General features: G+C 39.2%; 1 protein-coding gene across 1 annotated transcript in view; it reads left to right on the top strand.

The window, feature by feature from the left end:
* Window positions 1–402: 402 nt before the first annotated feature.
* LOC306766286 (uncharacterized protein) overlaps window positions 403–20,831 on the top strand; it is a 49,712-nt gene continuing 29,283 nt past the window's right edge. The window contains exon 1 of the mRNA XM_079253948.1: window positions 403–678. Coding sequence (XP_079110074.1) covers window positions 588–678 — 91 coding nt within the window. The 5' untranslated portion in view covers window positions 403–587. The remainder of the gene's footprint in view (window positions 679–20,831) is intronic.

The raw sequence follows: 20,831 nt of genomic DNA, 5'->3' as shown, positions 1-20,831 counted from the left end.
ATAAGACTACAGTGATAAACTCTATTCTTGTATTTAATGAGCCAGTAAAAAGGGATGGGATTCTCAGCTGACTGTGAGTCCTGTTTGCTGTAAAACAACACTTTTATGATCTGCCTTAACAACAACCTAAAAAAACAAAAAGAAGAAGGAGAAAAAAAAAAAACTTAAAACAAGCGAAGTCATTCCTCTTTATCTCCTCCTGGCATCTTTTCTGAGTCAGAGCTGAATTTGGAGATAGAGAGAGAGAGAGAGAGTCACTGGAAAGTCTGAGATCTCGTGAACATGGGTGTAGTTCTCTCCCAGCCGCTAAAGCCTGTGAGGGGATGGTTATGGGAGAGGGCTGACAAAAGGGGGAGGAAAATTAGGCTCGCCAGCATTCTTCTCATTTAAAGCTGTAACTACACCAGTAAAAAAAAAAGAAAGGCACTCACGCAGTCTGGGCTGGGTCTGCTTGCTGCTGACAAGGAGCAGCTCCCCTGTATTCATGGTGCTGCAGTGATAACCTGAACACCCTTTTTTTTTTCTCCTTTTCATCCCTTTTCCCCTTTTCTTTGCACACGAGGACGGCTCATGTCTGTCTTATAGACATGATGAGCTCTGTGCATTTGAGGACTTTCCTTTTTCTGGTGGTCTCAGTTGCTCAGGTTTTGATAGTTTCATGTCAAGACGGGACGAGCGGTGAGTGAAGCTGTCTGTTTGCACATCTACATGCTGCTGGTTACAGAGTGTGAAGGCGCCTGACCTTCAAACATTAGCCGGGTCATTTTGTTTGAACTTTGACAGTCTCTTGTGTGATTTAACAAGCTTTAACTAAAGGAGAAACTGCTTAAATAACAAAGATAATGTTAGTTTTTCTTTGACTGATGGATTTAAAGTGAATTGTCTCTGTAGTTGACAGCTTTATTAGTTCAAACAGCACCTCTGGCTTGGTGATAAAGTCAGACTCGAAATGGTTATCAGAAAGCCTGTTCAGCTTAAAAACAGTTTAGTGGAGATGATAATAGCTCTAATGTGGATTGTCTGTGATTTGCAAAAGTCCTGCATGTAAGGAAACTTCTTCTGAACATCTGTCAGTGATTGCAAGTGATGTCACCCCGAAGAGGAGGAAAAGGATCACCTCTGCGGTTTCTGCTTTACTTCTGCACTGCTGTGGAACAGTCATTAAGAAGTCCTGCAGCCATTTGTTTCCCTGTTGGAATACAGCATCTGCTAAAAGAATCCGGCAGCTCGGTTCACGCACCGCTGAGGGAACACGGGCTGCACGTTAATGCCGGGCAGATGTGAGGAGACATGAGAGGCAGAGATGCTGTTGGATACTCTGAGTCACTGAGAGCGTGGGGCTGTCGGATGTCTAGGGCTGGAAAACACCCAGAGCTGGAACACCTGAGCGCTCTTGTTTTACTTGAACTGTGTTTCCACCTCTTTTTTTTTTTTCTTCTCGCTCTCTCTTTCCAGCAGGAGTGTGTTTGATCTCTGGTGTCGTCACGGGAACTGTGTTGTTTCAGGAGATGATGTCATGGGCACTGAAAAGTTCATATGATGGGCTCCTGATGGAGCGATGAGATAAAAATTGCAGACACAGCAAGTTTTCTCTCCCTCTGCAATATTTGATGTTTTTTTTTCATGATACTTCTGGACTGGGTTTTTAGGTTGAACGTAAAGCAGAGTGTGACGGTTGGATAGAGCACCACCTTGTGGAAGATGAACCTTCTCGGCTGTGAAAACTCTAAAGCCAGTCCTTACTTCTTTATATGCTGTCAGGAAAAAGGAAATTGTGAAACATGTGAAAATGTGACATTATGTAAGATAAAAGTAGAGTTGATACAATTCTAAGATGTTTAAGTTATATTTGGTTTGAGCAGAACTATTCTTCAACGCAGTCTGAACCCTCCTATACAAGCTTTCTTTCTTTAAATAGCATCAGGAACAGCTCTCTGGGTTTCATGAAGGGCTTTCTGAAGCTCCTCTTTGGATGTTTCTGTATTTTTTTCTGTTCTCTGTCCAGATGATTTCACACTTCTTCAATAATGTTGCAGTCTGAGCTCTGGGAGGGGATCGATCCCTCCATCAGACCAGCTTTCATGCAGCAGAAGTTGGCCTTTTCTCCATTTGCCTTCCTTACCAGTGACTTCTTGGTGCACATCATTCCATCCAGACCATTTCTGGTGGTGAAAACATCCTTTTAGATGCCATCTATAGGTTTTTCTTAGCTTCATTTGTCCTCCACATGTCCAGTATTCTCAAACAGTTGCTGAGATATCTCATGTTTTCCCCTAAGAGCTCTTAGGTTATCACTACACAGCAAAAACACTTTTCAGGTCTGTTAAACTCTGTTGTATTTTGGGATTTTTTTTTTTGCAGATACAGATTTAAAATACAGTCTTTTGCAAAGGTTTGTATATTCATTTTAAGTGTCTCAAACATGAATCATACATTTCAGTGAAAATAACTTGGTAAAAGGACTGAAAGGAGTGACAGGCAGAGAAGTCTGTAGAAGTGCAAGAAAGCAAAATATAAGTAAACGAGGGGCTGAATAAGACTTCTGAACAGTACTGTACGCTCAGGAACTAAGCCCACACGATGCTGATGCTGCAGTTAAACGAGACGGGCAAAACAACAGTTAAGCTCAATTTAACAGTTACGTAAACACAGAAGCAGTGTTTCTATTGGACAGAAAATACATTTGTCTCCTTTTCCTCCTGACTGCTTGGTTCTTATGAACTCCATATATGTTCACGTGAAGCAGCACTCCAACATTTCAGGGTTCTTTCCATGGAATAATGGTGGATGAGGTGACTGCGTTTCCACCAAATAAAAACAGCGGAAAGTTCAGGGTTTGCAGGCTGAGGGAAAATGTGGTTCACCAGCATCACCAGCACTTTGGGAATATGTACTTATGTGTCTGTACAAGAGATTTTAAAGAAAATAACTGTGAAAAATCGTTGGATTTTTCTATCAAATAGTGTACTAATGCCATCCTGAACCATGTGAAATCAGTCTCTCACACTGAAACTGCATTTGTTCTGTGGAATAATCACGTTTCTCCACTTGGTTGGAGCTTTTTTTTTTAAAGAAAAAAGCAAAACAGTGACTTTAAATTGTGTGTGACGGACTGCTGATGAAACTACTTAATTGTGAGCAGAAGTATTTTTAGTTCTTTGCGATTGTGAAATGAAAAACTTTTTGTTAAGGGTCACGTGAATGAGATCATGAGGATCAACATTTCCAGCACTTTCTTAAAAAGTATTTTTAAGCCAGATAACGTGTTTAAAGCAAATGTTGAAGGTTTAATTCAGGACTGTTCTGAAGCTCCAGATCAGAGTCATATGCCTGCACATGTGTAGAAAGTTTGCTTGCAGAAGAACATAAACTGGCAAATGAGATCCAGAAGCAGACTTTAAGCTCACAACTGGAAGTGGTGACGCCAGCAGAGATTACCAGGATAAAAAATGTAGCGCTAGCCGCCGACAAACCTGCAACCTTCAAGCCAATAAAGAGTAATTTTCCTATAATATTCAGAATAACAGTTAAAATGTGATCACAGAAAAGGAGGAAAAAAACTATAAAGTTTGTTCTTTTGACTCCCAGTAATAGAAAAACAGGCATCTGTGACCACAGTTTGAGCCAGAGACAGAAGGGTTGGGGTATGTGTGTGAGCGTTCCTCCCAGACGCTGACATAGCTGTAAAACATCTTCAAAGATGCCACTTTGCACCTTAAATCAGAGAGTCTCAGCAGCCAGTCTTGGTGAGAGCAGCAGCTTTGCAGAGTCACATTTTTTAAGTTACCAGGATTTTACATTCAGACTTAAACTGAAACTTTTTGCCCCAGAAAACAAATGAGCACAAAGCAAAAAAACAAACAAAACAACAAACAAACTTGGTTTTCTAAATAAACAAACCAACATGAGGTCACCCCGTCTCCCAAATTGGTTCCAGTTGTTGTTGCCACATCACTGACATTGCAACAAATGGGCTGTTTTCTACCAAAGCTGAAGTGTCCAAACATGTGAATTCAACCAGGTCCACAGACGGCTCTGATTAGAAACACATGCTGCATTTTTCAGCTATGACTTGATTACACGCCTCTTTTCTTCCAGAGCAAAGGGGGTTGGGCTTGCCAGATCGCACATTGTCTCAAGCAGCACGTTAGCGCAGCACGTTAGCGGAGGTATTTATCTGTAACTGGATGGGAAGTGTTTGGCTGTGAACCTGGGATGTTTGGGGGGGGGGCACAAACATACAGGTTTGGAGTGCAGTTTGTGAGGACCGCTCCATGGGAACTACTTATAAACCAAACTGTTGCAGTCAGCAAATGGAGGATCGGGGTGGAGGGATGACTTCCAGATGTTTTTCAAAAAGTCTCTGGCAGTTTTTTGGGAATATGTCTAAAACAAAAAGTTGCAGAGATAGTTGAGGAGGGGGATGTTAAACTGAAGCTGTAAAACAAAGTGAGTCATGGATGTAGCGCAGACTGATGTGAAACCTCAGACAGTTGCACAGGTCTTATCTTCTGTATCTTTACAGGTTCAAGTGTTTGTTCAAAGGCTGTGCAATTATAGCTCCTCCTGACAGGTTTCCTGGTGCTTGATTGGCACTTAGTCACACGTGTCCTGTGATCCTCTTCGTCTGTCCATGTGGGACGATGACAGGACAGAGCTTAAACACAGAACAGCCGACGTTTCCTGAGAGCTGTTACCATCTTAATTTAGTTCTAATGAAAAGAGCTTCAGCTGGTCCAACAGAAACAGCTTGGACACTAAATTTACATCTGCCATTGCTCAAATGAGTAAATAATTGAGGTTTGTGCAGTTTGTACTTTTCCCTTTTGCATCCAACATTCCCAATTTACCCTCAGCATCATTTCTCAATGCTCAGGGTGTCCCTTTACAGTCCTATCCAAAGCCCAGAAAGCCGATGCCTGTTTGGTGACACAAGCCATGTTTAGATGGAGACAAGTGTTTGGATTAAAAGCCTGACTGGAGTGAAAATGCTTCATGTAAACCAGGGGTGGCCAAAGTCTGTCCTCAAGGGCCGCTTTTCTGCAGGTTTTCCATCTATCCCTGTTCCAACACACTTGGCTTCCATTAAACAGATCCAACAGCCAGTGAAATTCAGCACAATGAGTGATTAGTTTGAGTCGTGTGTTGGAACAAGAATACGTGAAAAACCTGCAGGATTGCGACCCTCAAGGACCGGAGATGCACAGCCTGATGTAAACGTACCATTTGATAGAATAACATTTGTTTGTATTAAGACAGGTGGGTTATGCTGACTGGTGTTCCAGTCAGTGTGCAAGAAAACATTCTTAAATTGGGACATTATCCTTAGTGCTTAAAACCGGTATGAGGGCCACATGTCAGTATGAAGTCATTCTCTTACATTAATTACATTCAGCTTGATGTTGTTCCCTTTCAGCCTGTCCCAATGAAAGGGTTGCTACAGCAAATCATCGTATAGGAGAATCGGCACGTTTTACACCAGATGCTTTTCCTGACACAACCCTCTGCATTTATCTGGTCCCAGAACATTCGTGTCCCCGTCGGAGCTGCAGCAGCATAGGGGAGCAGGGCTCGAACAGCAGACCATCAGGTCACTAGACAAGTGGCTCTCCCACCTGAGTCGCTGTCGCCCCAATTACATTCAGCTTTATGTCTGTGAGGTAATTCACAGGATTCATGTCAAAACACTTCACAGATGTAATCAATTCAAATTGAATTCATGATAGCTGTGTTCATACAAGTTACTTTTAATTAAATCCACCATCCTGAGCATGCAGGAAGCAGAGGTCTACACACTGACTGTTACACTTATTGCAACAACAGTAGCCAACGTTACCAAAAAGTCTCAAAAACACTGATGACAGCATGTCCTCCACTACTTCCTGAAATGTTCACTCACTGCTGGGGATTTCAAAGCTATAGCAAACTGCATCGCATCTTTGGTTTGGTTACATCCAGTTCTACTCCCCTGGTGGAACTGTATCCTTACTTGGTTGCACCTTACCCGCAGCTGTAGTGTCAAGATGGCAGACTATCGCGCCGCTTTGCTACCAGCTGAATTGTACCTGTTGTATGCATAAACTAATCTAAAATTCTTCACCTCCAAGAATGTGTCGGATTATTAGTGGTGATCATAATACACCAAAGATAACATATATAAATGCCGACATTGATTTTGGCCAGTAAACAGCAGAAAATCATGCACAATGTCCCTCTAAAATTATTAAGGGGAGCTAAACTGAAATCTATAGGACTGCAAAAAATATACACACAGAGATGTTTGTTTACACTAGATATCAGCTTCTCCTTTTTCTGCTGTTTCTGGCAATGGTATGCAAGTCAAAATGAATCATGACGTCATGAGTGAAGTAATTTCCTCAGGCTCCACGTAAATAGTAAAGGTCTGATCTGAATTGTAACTTGATGAAGAAATTTTGAACTGCACTGGCACTTATTTTAAACATTGACCAGAAAATATAATTTCATGATGAGCTTTGTATTAAAAATGAAAAAAAAGAACTGGGCACAGTGTGTGAGGAGTTGGCAGTGAGAATGGGAAAACAAGTTGCTGCACTGAGCTGCTCTGCACAGGGTCCCTCCACACAGATGCAACCAGCGGAGAACTATTTGCCATGATCTCATAGTGTGTTTTTCAGAAGTTTTATTGAAGCCTTTCCATCTACCTTATGTGTTGGAAACAGTTACTTAAAGGGTCCAAACCAAGTTTCCTTATGTGGACAATTGAGAGCAAGAGCATGTTGCATGAAGGAGGTTAACATGAAGCAACAATTATTAGTTGTAATATGGGACACAAACAGAAAACATGGTGAGGTCAAAGAGAAGAGACGGGCATCTTCATTTGACTGGTGTGTTGTTGAGGAACTGTAGTTTTTTCATGCATGTTACATTAGTAATGTAGACCAGAGCTATACAACTCTGTTACATGAGGACCGCAGTCCTGGATGTTTTCAATGTTTCTCTGCTCCAACACAACTGACTTAAAGTAATGAGTCATTGTGCAGAACTTAAAAAGCTGTTCGATCTCATCAAGTTGAGTCAGGTGTGTTGGAGCAGGGATACACTGAAAACCTGTAGCACCTATCGAAGTTGAATAGCTCTGATCGAGACAATCAAAGTTCAGGTTGTTCATTTAAAACCTTAAATAAGGAAAGAAGAAAGCCACAGACTAATGTCAGTAGGTCAGACTCTAGTCTTCATCTTTGTCTAGATATAAATATGTAAGTGGAACCATAACGACCTCCGACTAACAAATGCCTAAAGCGATAATAAAGGAAGCACTGAAGCACTTATTCATATCTGTATAATCTGGAGTCATTTCACTCCATTAGGAACCGTCCTGATAAAAAGAAATGACGAAACCCCCACCTCTTGCTTGCTCTCAGCTCAAGCCAAAAAAAGATATCTTAGCTCCCTCTAAACCAGCTTTATCTTTCATTGTCCACAGCTTTCAGGAAGCGTGATACTAAACCACAATAGTACCTCTTTAATTGCTTGTAAAAATAAAGATTGTTAGTTTTTAAGCAAACATTATCTCTGTCAACAATTAAAAAGCAATCGTGTCCATCCTGAAACTCTGGGAAAACAAACATGACAACGATGAGGCTTATGAGCTGTTAGCTGGTGCGCGGTGCCGTTTGCTTCATGTTGATACAGCTGGTTGGGGTTTTTCCAGCAGATCGGGAGGGTTTTTACCCTCTGGAGCTTATCCTCACTAGGTTGGTAGGGTTCACTGTAATATAGTACTCCCTGTGAACATGTACTCTGCCCCTCCCCAATGGCTGTTTCAAAGGCTGCTGTAATTACCTCCAATCATCCCCTTTTCAGAGGTGTTATATCACATCTGGGAACATCAGTGTTTCTGAGGTGAACAGCTCAGGGCAGGGTAGTGATTCAGCAAAATCGCATTGTCTATATGTCAAGCAAGAGCAACTCTGAGTTATGCTTTAGAGGGAAACAAAAAACTAAAGAATGTTTTTTTTTTTATTTAAATAGTTTCAAATATCTCCTTTTTTTAAACATAAACATAAATTTCTAAAACTCTGCAGATACTTGCCAGCCACATACATAAGCACTGCACTTACTCTTGAGTTAACTGCCGCAAAATGGTGACAACCAGCCATAATTGCATGTTGTGGCCCAGTCGAAATTCTATGTTGTAGCTAGTTTGTGTATATTACAACTTCAGAGGGTGAACAAGTGGAGCCACATGGGTGTTGGTGGGTGACATGGGTTAGTAGTGTGGCCTGAGATATGTTTAGGGTCTTCACAAGTTGTTGGACAGCTGGCTGAATTAGCAGGGACATGCTTCTTGTATGAGCGACAGCATGCCCTGGAGGTACTTTTCAATGCAGGTGGTCCTCTTGGAGTTGACAAAGTGAAAACTATGTTGGTGATGACTTAAAGTAATGATACGCAATCCATTCTCGGTGTAAAGACGAGTCATGCCGGGTCTATCTTGAATGCTATGAATATTAACTTCTTCCTGGCTGTACAAGAATAATGCCTTGAGTTTGCAAGTGATCATGATGTTAAGTTTGCAAGCTCAGCACCAAGACTGCCGTCCTTTATTTTTTGACTGACTCAATGGCATATCCTCTGACATACAGAAGACGTAGATTGCCGTCATAAAGAAACTTAAGTTAATTATATCTTTAGCATAATTATCTGATTTGACGTTTTTCTCATGATCACTGAAATATAAATGCTTGTACAGCAGTGATTTACATAGATCATTCTATGTAAACAATTTATCTTTGGCTAGTTTTCTTATGCAAAATTTACGTTTGACAGCTACTTTAGTTGTAATAATTAAATCTTTATTTCCTAAAATCTAGACTCTAGGTCTCATTTACAGGACAAGTACAGCCTTGTCCCCTGGTCTGTGCTCCCATCAAAAAGTTTTAATTGTGAACATCAAACTAAAAAGCACCAGTTTTCAAGCTCACATCATCATCCTGTGATACTGAGACAACAAAGAGGAAAATGTCGATTAACATGTGAAAAAGCGCTTTGTGAGCATCAGATGAATAATTTCTGGCATGGCTACTCTTAACTTCTGTACTGCTGTCGGTTTTGAAAGAAAATTAACAAAAAATATTTCAATGGAGTCCTTATGCAGTCTCTGCCAGATCTCTGTACGCATTTTCTTGCAGCATCATCTATGATTAAAATTCTGTAAGTAACACTGAAACAAATGAGCTTGTTTAAGAATCACAAAAGATAAGGTTTGGCTGGACAGAGTTCTGTTGGCAGCATGAGAACTGACTTTTTTCTTCGTAAGGTTTCTAAGTGACGAACTTGAAACATGTCTGTTAGGGAAGTGAGTTATTCAGTAAAAAGAACGATGCATTCTTTGAACACAATGTGGAGTCTGTGCTGCCTGTTACCCACTGTCCACAATGTCCAGCCAAAGTTTCCGAACAGGGACGTCTCACATTGAGCCAGACCAACGAGATGTGGAAATGTCTGCTTGCAGCTGGTGACTCATGACCATTTAACCTGGATGATTTCAGCAAATGAGCAAAATTCCACTGCAGAGAATTAGCCAGAAACAGAAGGGGCTCAACAAACAAAGCTAACAGATGACATTGGAGGATGCTGTTTGTAATCCAGCTGTCTAATTGTACCCACCGTCACATAGAAAGCATCCATACTACTCAAATTTTCACCTGTTTACAGATAATTGTGGAAAGATTGTCCATTTCAATCAGAGCAGCAGAAAACCCCAAATGCTAGCACAGTAATTTATGGTCTGCGAGCTTTAAAATTATGTCCAAATGACCAACATCAAGCACTAACATTTTGAATTTTTGTAAACATGTTTAAATTTAATCCATACTGGTTTCCTTGCAAAAACAAAAGGCTCTGAATAACCTTGTAATTACTGTGATAGAGCACCATTTTTAAGCCATGCTACATCAGCTCCACACTATCATAACAAGCTTAGAGTTACACAACTTAAACTTTGTTGTGCATCATCTTAGTCTTTATTTACTTAGGACGTTGAGAAATATAAGTAGAGGCTTCAGGTACCTCAGAGTTCAGTCCAGTGTTCTGGGGGATAATCTTCAAACATGAGATCATCTTTTAAAACTACATATCTTGAGCTTTACGATAGCAAAAGTGTTGGTGCAGCTGCACAAAAAACAGGAGGAAAAAGAAGGATTAGGAGAAAACAGGACAGCGGAAAGGAGATGGATTTAATAAGAAAAGATAACTCAGTTGTAAGAAAATGAAAGGAGATGTACGAAGTGATAATAGAGTAATCCAGCAGATTGTTTCGGATCTGACTTTAAAGGGCAAATGTGTCCCTGCATGTGTGTTGCAGTGTGCTTGGTCAAACTATGTTGATGACATATTGAATAAAGTATGCAGCTGTTAATGATATTAGGGAGGAGTCTTGGTAAACAAACTGCAGCAGATGTAAAAAGTATCGCTGCTTGGCACCGACCATCTTTTAATGAGGTAATACAAAAGATTTTTTGCAAGCTGATCCAGTTTTCATGTTTTCCTACAATGTCACAAGGATTGGCGATGAAAATAGTTCCAAGTGTGGGAAAAGAAAGAATGTGTGTGTGCTTGTTTATACTACACAATGGGGACCACATAGACTGCACATCAGCTTATGGGGACTTCCTGTAGATGTGGGGACATCAGTTCAGGCACCATTGGCACGAAAGTATTATTTAGCATTAGTTTTTGGTTATAACTGTAATGGAAAAGGGGCTAGGAAATTTAGTGTCCCAAAGGAGAATTTCCATGGTAAATACAAACAAACATATTTCCATGGGTATGAAAAAATGGACAGATGGGAGGATAGATGGACACATTTGGACTTGATATCTTTCCAAACATGTAACTATGTTAGATGTCACATTCATCAAAAGCGGAAATTAAATTACTTTAGAATTTATTCGTAATTCCATTTTACATGCAAACATCTTCAAACTGACCTGATTATGACCAGAAGTCCTCCAGTTATACTCTTAGAGACAAACATTAATCCAACCCATGGTTACAGGGTGTCCTTGTCATATATGAGTGTTTCCATGCTGCAGAAGGCTGCATTCTCGAGGGTTCCCTTTAACAAGCCACAAAGTCCTCTTAAGGAAGCAGGAGAGAGGGAGAATGGTGTGGTAACAGAGTTGCCCATTAGTTCAACCTCCAGAAATGGTTTTGTTTTTTTCGTTTTTTTTCACTTCTCAGTTACGTTCACACTTCACTAAAGCTGTTTGTCTAGTTAAGTTTAAGACACAATGTTACCCTGTTGGAACTCATTTTAGTCAGGCATAAATATAATGCTTCAACTTCACCAACATCAACTGGATTGATGCCTGTTTTTATGTTTGGTGGAATGACTATGAGACATTGTAAATGCTTTGAACTTAGATATTGCCATTATTGAGTGTGTGAAAAAACCATTCATAGTAGGACAACAGTTTAGATTAAGTTGCAAACAAGTTGCAAACATAGTAGCTACCTAAGCCTCTCAGATAGACAGATGACAGAATGAGCTTCTGATCACGCACTTTTATCTAGTTTTATTCAGCCAAAACCTCTCAGGAATTAACAAAAGGGACTAAAGCAAAAATTTCAGGAATGTGAGTGAGAACCAATGAGTAACAGGTTTTCCTTTCACCTTCATTTCTCTCAAACACTTTGTGTGAAATAAAGGCAATAACAGTTATTTGACTGTTTTGTTACATTTATTATGTTGCTGTTTATGTTGTTTAAAAACAAAAAAGCTTTAATGCAAAATAAATGTTATTTATCAAATGTCTTTGTGCTGTGTTGCATCATGAGCATAACCATAATCAATAATTAAGGGCAAAATAATTAAATGAAAAGCAAAAAGCTTGGGTATCAATATTTGTATTAATGATACTTGCCCTGGATTTACCTGGTATTTGCAGTATTGCCCAACTATATTGTCCATATCATTAAATAACTTCAACAGCCTTCAGACGCCCTGATCCTCTGATAAAAATGGATTTAGTAAGCTTTAGTAATGGCAATTTTGAAGTTGGAAAAAAGAGAATAAAACCTCTTGTTCCAAGACATCAATTTTATATTCAAATCAATAACTGATATTTTCATTTGAATGGTATATAGGTATATTGCCTACCTCCCCTGATTTATATGCAATGAAGAACTCTGCTATCAGTGGAAGTTAACTTTATTCAGTACTTACATCAGGGATGCCCAGCCCCAGTCCTCAAGGGCCACAATCCTGTAGGTTTTCCATGTATCCCTGTTCCAACATACCTGACTCAAACTAATAAGTCATTTCATTGGCTGTTGGATCCGTTTAATGGAAGCCATATGTGTTGGAATTGGGATACATCGAAAACCCGCAAACATCGGCCCTTGAGGACTGACTTTGGGCACCCCTGAGTTACATTTTCTCTAAAATCTCTGAGTGAACCATGTGGCATCTCCTTTTGCCAGTGACCTCCCCAACACGCATAAGAACCCTGCCCTGACCTCATCTTATCTTCTTTGTCCGTGTCTGTCTCCAAGTATTTACACAAAAACAGGCTGCACTAAACTTCAAGGGGCTTCATTCAGCAATAAACAGAAAGTGATAAATTGTGGGTGTCCCTCTGTGCCACAGTCTTCAGTGATGTCACCACAGGCAAGGGGCCTCCACGTCTGCCTCCCCTCTAAGAGATGGTGGTGTTGACTTCCCAGCTGACCCACTGAAATGTTTATCTTTAGCCCTTAAAACTACTATCCTTTTTTTGGGTTAATATTAAAGACATGTAGAAACTCAATCCCAGTCAGCATCCAGACATTATATTTTCATGAGAAGCCTCAGTTGTAAGATATTGATGCCATAATGATGTAAAACTAATGTATCAATAGATGTAATAGATAAAGGCTAACCAAACAACAAAACAAAATTTATTACCAGCAGTACTTTGTAGAAACACAGATCAACAGTGACCAAGCCCTTTCTCCTCTGCACACCTCCCATTTTGGCTTTCAGGAAGAAATTATTGGCATGAAAGCTGGGGTAGGTAATCTTTCTCAGACATTTTGTTTTACTCTGGGTGAGGTGGTTCGTCATCCTGATGGTAGTCTGTACATTTTGTAATCATGAACAATTAGAAATATAGTTAGACCCCTCAGTTTATTGTAAATCTGTAAAAACACTGACCAATCAAAATGTTCGGGCCAAATTGAAATTGTTCATTTCTTCTCTTTTGGACACTTCTTCTCCCGGCTCTCCTCCTCCTGCAGCGTATACCTGATTGCCACACCCTGCATATGAATAGCATCTTAGGTTGAAAATACAAAGTAGTAGAGAAGAAACTCGGGAGGCAAACAAGAGAAAATACAGGAAGCATTTTCCTGACCCGGCTCGGTTTATTTGCCTCCTTACACTAAACAGCCGACAAAGAGAAAATCATTGGTGGAAAAATCTGCGAACTAGAAAAACACTCAAAGAGCGCAAACCTCGTCCAAGGCTTTTAAAATATTCCTGGATCCAAGTGGTGATCCAGATCACCACCATTATAAAATCACTTTTTCTTTTTCACATTTCCAATAACTCCTGAAAATTTCATGAAAATACGTCAATCACTTTTTGAGTTATTTTGAACACAAACAGATAGACGCTGGCAAAAACATAACTTCCTTGGCAGAAGTAAGAAATAAACCTTGGAACACACAAGGAGCAAAACCAGAGGGGGAGGAGTCAAGACGAGGTGCTACTTTCACATCTTGCTAGCTCCCTAACATTATCTACCTCAGCTTTAAAACAAACCAACAACATAAGTTATTTACATATTTACACCTTTTGCTCCTGCTGTTTGTTGCTGTTTACAGTGGTAAACATTTATACTGGTTTCAAGTTTGGCAGATCGTGGCTTCATCGTAAAAAAAACAAAAAAAACAAAAACAAAAAGGATCTTAGCAGAAAGTTAGTGACAGCAATTTTTTATGACGAAAATGTGTTAAGACATGTTATCATTGTAGACTTACCAGATTTTGCAGCTGGATTGTAAACCTCCTGGATGGGATATAAATGTCAGGAAAACATTAATAAATCGCCTGAAGGGTAAGCTATCCATTACAATTCACCCCACAGAGTTACACACTGCTATTCCTGAGAAATTATTAAGCTTAAAGGATTAAATAAGAAATGACATAAGAATGAGAAGCCAACAGAGCAGTGAAACAATCCAACCCTCTATCTTTTGTTTATTAGCAGGCTTTGAAGTAAAAGAGTAAAACTCGCAGTTCACCTGGATTTAAGATCAGGGTCTTATCAGGCAAATCTTGTGGTATATTCTTTGCTGACTGTTTTTTTTTTTATCAATACGGTGTCTGCAACTGACTTTATGGTCAGTCTCCAGGATTGTGACCCAATTCTAAAATTGCATTTTTGTTAGTACAATCATGTGTCGTATCTTTCCAGCTGTGGTTTGGATGGATCCTCTTGCAGTTATCTACATTTGAAAAACTTTGTGGCTTTGAAAAATGCTCTTTATCTTTCCGTAAAAGCCTTTAGACTTTTCATAGAGGTTAGTAAGCTGCCATGGGTTTGTGGTGTACTTAAACATCCTTTGCCTGTTGGGCTTTACAAGCCAGCACTGCAGCATATTGCAGCTGTTTTATATCTTAGAGCTGTTGGAAAGACAAAATGGAGACAGAGAAAAAAAGGAAATGGGGGGGCTGTGAGAGGAAAAAGATATCAGAAGAGAAAATACAACAGGAGTTTGGAGGGAAAATCCATAAAGAAACATTGTGTTTTGATAAGGATAAGCAGAAAGAACGGGAGATTGGGAGCTTGATGGAAATATGAGAAAACACAGGCTAATGCGAAGGAAAAAGCTGGATTTAAAAAGTCGCCTCCGGCAGCCATTTGAGTTAGAGGGGAAGATGCAACGTTCCTGAACTGCTGTAGTGCTGATGTCAGACACAATGTGGAGGCAATAAATCTCTGATTCTGCCTTTGGCATTGCTTCTAAACCACTAATACGGGATGTCTCATAAAACAACTTAAACACCTGAATAATGATAATTATGCAGCATATGCATCCCATCATGTTAGCTTTTACTGGTTTGCATTGCTAGAAACACTTCATAATGAACAACATTTGTTAGCAAACGTTTAACAGTTCTAACCTGAAGAGTTGTTGGCCAATCCTGATGCAACCCCCAAAACCAGTGGAACACAAACTTATTTTTTCATATATATATATATATATATATATATATATATATATATATATATATATATATATATATATATATATAGGATACTGTGGATTCAATATCAATGTATCAAGGAATCTAATGTTGGACTAGAACAGGCTGGAAATATGATCTGGGTGGAAATTAGCTGCTTGGCGGACGTCTGCCATCTCCAAGTGCTTTCTCTACTTTATTCTTGTTTTCTGTATTTGGCCACCTTTTTTTGCTTGCCTCTTCATGTTTATTTCTGATTAGGTTATTTAATTTGCATTTCCTGTTTTTGCATTAAAAACTAAGAAGTCTTTAGTGATGTCCAGGAGGAAAATAAAATGGACTCTAAACAAAAATAATGAGAATAATTTTTAAAAAGAATCCCCATTATTTTTCAAATGGATGTTTGTAATTCTTACATTCTGTGACTTGAAGGAAATAATAATCTGTTAACCAATTATTGATATACCCTGAGCTGTCATGTTCTGGTTTATGTTTATACAGAGGTCTTTAATGGCCAAAATTAAGCAGCCTCTGGGAGAGGAAGCCTGGTCATGCTGAGGTGAGGAAGCCACAGAAGTCCTCACCTCAACATAACCACTGTGGGTATGAGTACATTCTTGAAAAGAGGAGGTTTCTATTGGTAGTAATCTGTAAACTCATGGCTAGATGGCACTCAATACAACCTGCTTCTATTGATGGAGTCTATTTTGGTTGTGCATAAAATCACATAGATGCACGTTGATACATCCAGATGAAACAGCTGGGCATCAATCAGTCTTTCATGTAAACACCTCAAAGTTGCATACAAGATACAAAATACAAGAATACTTTATTCATCCCAGAGGGAAACGTGTTTGTGTTTAAGAATTCATCCAAATTTCTGGCAAATGTGCTCATATTCTTTCATGAGGAGTGGTGAATAACAAAGAAAGAGATACATTATTTACCTTTATTGTTGATTTTACTCAGGACCTATTAAACATTATGAATTTTCAGGCTAAAAGTCCTGAATTTTTAGAAGTGCATGTCTTATTAGGCGCAGACTAACTCCCTTTACTGTTCACCACACAATTAAGGGAAGGTTGCTTGCAGCCTTGTGTAAAGATTCTGATCTCATGCAAACAAATGGACCAAAACATACAAACAAACTAACTGGATCTCATAAATAAACCATTTTGTGCCCTTGGTGTAGGAAAATGTTAGTTTAAAACCATTTAGTTTTATTTATTTAATTTAGTTCATTCTGATCCTTTGTGCAGCACAACTACGTATTTTGCAAATCATAAATGTTTATGCATTGAAGTAAGACTGTAGCTCATTGGTTTACTATGTGTAATCCTACTAACAACAATTAAGATGAGAGAGTGTGAAGTTTGGTTTTGAATCACTATGAACCCCTCCATTTCTCTGTAACCACAACACTTAGAAATATACTTCAATTAGATATGTTTAAAAATGATAACATTTATTGTTAACTCTAACCTGGGATATACTTTGATTATTGTTTGACATACTAAGATGTTTTTCTTGTTTACCTTTGCCAGACTTACAAAAGGGTATGCTACATAATTGCAGCATGCAACTGTTGGTAGCAACAAGGCAACAAAATAGATAAAGATACGGAATTAAAATTCCATTGTCTGCCAACTGATTCTAAATTTTCCCCCTTTCAACCTTGTCCACTCTTAGCAGAGTGGCCTGCTTAAAGCAAAGATATCAATATTAAAAGGGATTTATTCCAAAGCAAAGTGTGACATACATAACCAGTGTTTCAGAACTTGAAACATCACCACCTGCACTATAAAAATGCTCTTATGGCACATGCAGCATAAATGACTTTTGAATAACAATGGTGTAAATATGTTGTTGTTGTTTTTTTTTTTAAATAAATAAAAATAAGGCAGCGCTCTTTTTTTTTTTTTTTTAGATGACGGAGGATGTTAAGTTTTACAGAAACCCAGCTAAGTGTTTACAGGGCCTTAGTCTTGTGAACATGACATCAAATGCCTTTGAAATTATTTAAGAAACACTAATAATCACAAAAAATATGATACGTGACATTAGCTGAATCCAAATATTGTTAAATTGTGAAAGTTTCACTCTGTGTTCATTAAATTTAAAATTGCACAATTTGTTGAAAAAAGGAAGCAAAAAAGGTAGAAAACCCCTTTCTTATGGTTTTTTGATGTCTAATGCTATAAACTGTTAGCTACGCATTTGTTTGTGCCCATTCTGAAAGTAAAGTTGGGATGTATGAGGAGTATATGTCTTAAATGCAAGTGCCAGAATGGATATTTAACCCCAATCTAACTATTCAAACATTTACAAAGTCAACTTTGACTTGACTGTGGTATTAGCTTTTTAATGTGATGCTAACATTAGCTAAACCTTAGCTAACTGTAGGAAACTAGCTTGTTGGTACAAGATTTGAATGTGGGAATACAAGAAAGCCCATCAGAAAAATATACACATAAACACGCCTGCTTTTTGCTCTTGTTAGTTGGATATGTCCGTTTTTTCACTGTGTGTTGTTTCATTTTGCTGATATACTTCTGTCTAGAAATGCAATAATTGTATAATATAATTTAGCTACCAACTATAGTTTGCTATACACAAACATAAACTTGAATTTCTGAAGTTTCCATGCAAGAATTGTAAATGTGCAGAAAACAGTGGATGTACACATCTACAATTGAAAATGTTTGCAGTACTACACTGGTAAATTAATATGCATTTTAAATGACAAATATTGCAATTTTTAGGCACTTTCTAAAACTGAAACCACAATATTAGACAGTACTTGGTGTTCAGTTTAATTTAGAGCACAAAAAGTGAGTCATGTAACTTTCATTGAGACAAAGCTGAAATATGTTGCCAGTGTATTAGCGTTGGCCTGTGCAGCTGCAATTTGTCAAGTCAGTGAATTCTGGATGTTAAGATCCACTCAGAATTTACTGCCTGCTTATGTGAGATTTATTTATTAATAAGATAATTATCTGTCAGTTTTCCCCAAAAATCTGTATATAAATACTTCTGGTATGTGTTTGAAATACTACAAGAAAGCTCAGATATGGATAATGCATAAAACAAAAATAAACTTGTATCTTGATATTGCAATTTAAATTTTTCACTTACAAGAGTGCAAAGCTGTTAAAAGCCTCGTGTTTCTCTCTGTTTCATCAGCCAGTACGGCATCGTGTTACAGTTCCTCTGTGTGCAGACACCACTGTTTATTCCCTCACATCTGGCTGTGTGCTGAGTTGATGTGAAACACCAGGGTGCTTTGACCCCTTGTATGAGTTACCCATCTGCTCGGAAAAACTGGAACAATCTACGTCACCATTTTCCTTTGCTTTAAATAGTCAAATGTTTAATTTCAATTTATGTTTGTGACAGCTCTGATAAAAGAATGTTACAATTTAGAAGCACATAGAGTTCTCTGCTCATGTTTTGCATTAAGTGGCTCCACTGGGAAACATCCCAGAGTTTTGTTTACAGTCGCATACTCAGGCCTGATCTCCTGGTCAACTCCACGGACTCCACTCTGCTTTGTTTCATTAATGTAAAAGCACATTATAAGGGTCTTTTCATACAGGAAAGCAGAGATTAGCCTGTGGTGCAGTTCATTGTTCACATTAGTTCTAAGTGTTTTGTTTTGCTTGATCGATGTGCAACTGGAACCATCCTGAGAGAATATGACTACCACATGTTTGACAGTGCACCATGTCTTTGAGTAAAATGTGATTATAAATCAAACAGTTTTACCAGGCAGGGTCAAAGAGTCATTTTCGATGTTTTTGTACACTGTGGATTTTCCTCATCTTTTAGTCCCCTATAGTTGAATTACTGATGTGGTGTTATAATGCAAGCTAACTTGGGAGCTTCCAGTCTGTTAGCACGCACATGGTTATTAGCATGAACATGTTTCTAAAGAATCGTATCGTATTGTACTTGTACAGTATTGTATACTGTGTTTGCATAAGTTTTAAATACATTGTATAGATATCATTACATTACCTAGTGTTCTGCTGCAACAGTCCCTATGAAAGAGAGCTGAGGATTTACTATACTATAGTAGTTTTTGCATATTGTGGAGTGTATATGCAGTACATATGCAGTAGCAAAGGCGGGCTGCATGGTGGCATAGTGGTTAACCCTGTCGCCTCACAGTAAGATGGTTGCTGGTTCGCTCCTTGACAGGGGGAGGCTTTAACAGTGGCCTTTATGTGTGGGGTTTGCATGTTCTCCCAGTGTATGTGTGGATTCTCTCCAGGTACTCCAGCTTCCTCCAACTGTCCAAAGACATGCCTGTGATGTTGTTTTCTCTACATTATCCATAGGAGTGAGCGTGAGTGGTTGTTTGTCTTTGTGTTGGCCCTGCGATGGACTGACAGCCTGTTCAGGGTGTACCCCGCCTTTCGCCCAATGACTGCTGGGATAGGCTCCAGCTTCCCCTTCATTGGACTATGCAGTTTAAATAAGTACAGATTGATGTTAAACATTGATTTTGTAACTTTCTGACCTCAAAACTGCGTTCCAGACTTACTTGATGGTACATTAACATCTATCATGCATTTCTGGAGCTGCCGCTGCCCAGCACCGTTCCGAGGCTGAGGCTCTCAGGACGCTGTGCGATGTTGCAGCGGAGTTTTGCTTCATGCTAGAAAACACACTGGCTGTTTGGAGCAAGTAATGTTGCTGATTCAGCAAAGAAACACAAGAAGATTAAAAGAGACACAGTGACAAAACATGAGTCATCGTGAGAATGTCTTTTGCTGGCTGGAGAGAGCTAACAGGATGCTGAATTAGCCGTCGATAGTGGGCAGGTAACGAGGAAAAAGGGAAAAATTTTGCAGCGTCTTCATCAGTCTATCTTCCTTCTCCTCAACTGCTGAAAAAAAATTAAGTAGTGTTCTTGTGTTGAGCCAGTACTTCAAAATTATAATCAAAATAAAAACGAAACTGGTACTTATGATGATTTTTTTTAATGTTATGATAAAAAAGACAAGAAGCAGGAAGTGGACTTTATTTCCGGTAGATGTCTTATACATTATGTCCGTCGCCTGTCAAATCAAAACTCTGCCCTACCCACAGATCTTTAAATTATTAACTCTGAATTAAAAAAGGGCTGCACGGTGGTGCAGTGGTTAGCACTGTGGCCTCACAGCAAGAAGGTTGCTGGTTCGATCCTTGGCTGGTTTGGTCAGTGGCCTTTCTGTGTGGCGTTTGCATGTTCTCCCCATGTATGCATGGGTTCTCTCCAGGTACTCCAGCTTCCTCCCACCATCCAAAGACATGCATGATAGGTTAATTGGTTACTCTAAATTGCCCCTAGGAATGAGTGTGAGCATGAGTGTGGTTGTTCATCTCTCTGTGTGGCCCTGCAATGGACTGGCAAGCTGTCCAGGGTGTACCCTGCCTGTCACCCAAAGCCAGCTGGGATAGGCTCCAGCTTCCCCGCAACCCTGAATTGGAATAAGCAGTTCAGAAATGAAATGAATTAAAAAACTCATGGCCATTGTTACATCATTGAAAGAATCATGAATTTTCCGCTGCAATGAGTGAAGAAGTCTAACGAGTGAGATGTAGCATGTTTCCTTGTTATTTTGTCATAT

The sequence above is a fragment of the Telmatherina bonti genome (genome assembly GCF_933228915.1).
Source record: "Telmatherina bonti genome assembly, chromosome: 15".
NCBI classification, from domain to species: domain Eukaryota; kingdom Metazoa; phylum Chordata; class Actinopteri; order Atheriniformes; family Telmatherinidae; genus Telmatherina; species Telmatherina bonti.
This window is presented reverse-complemented; position numbering and strand designations above follow the sequence as displayed.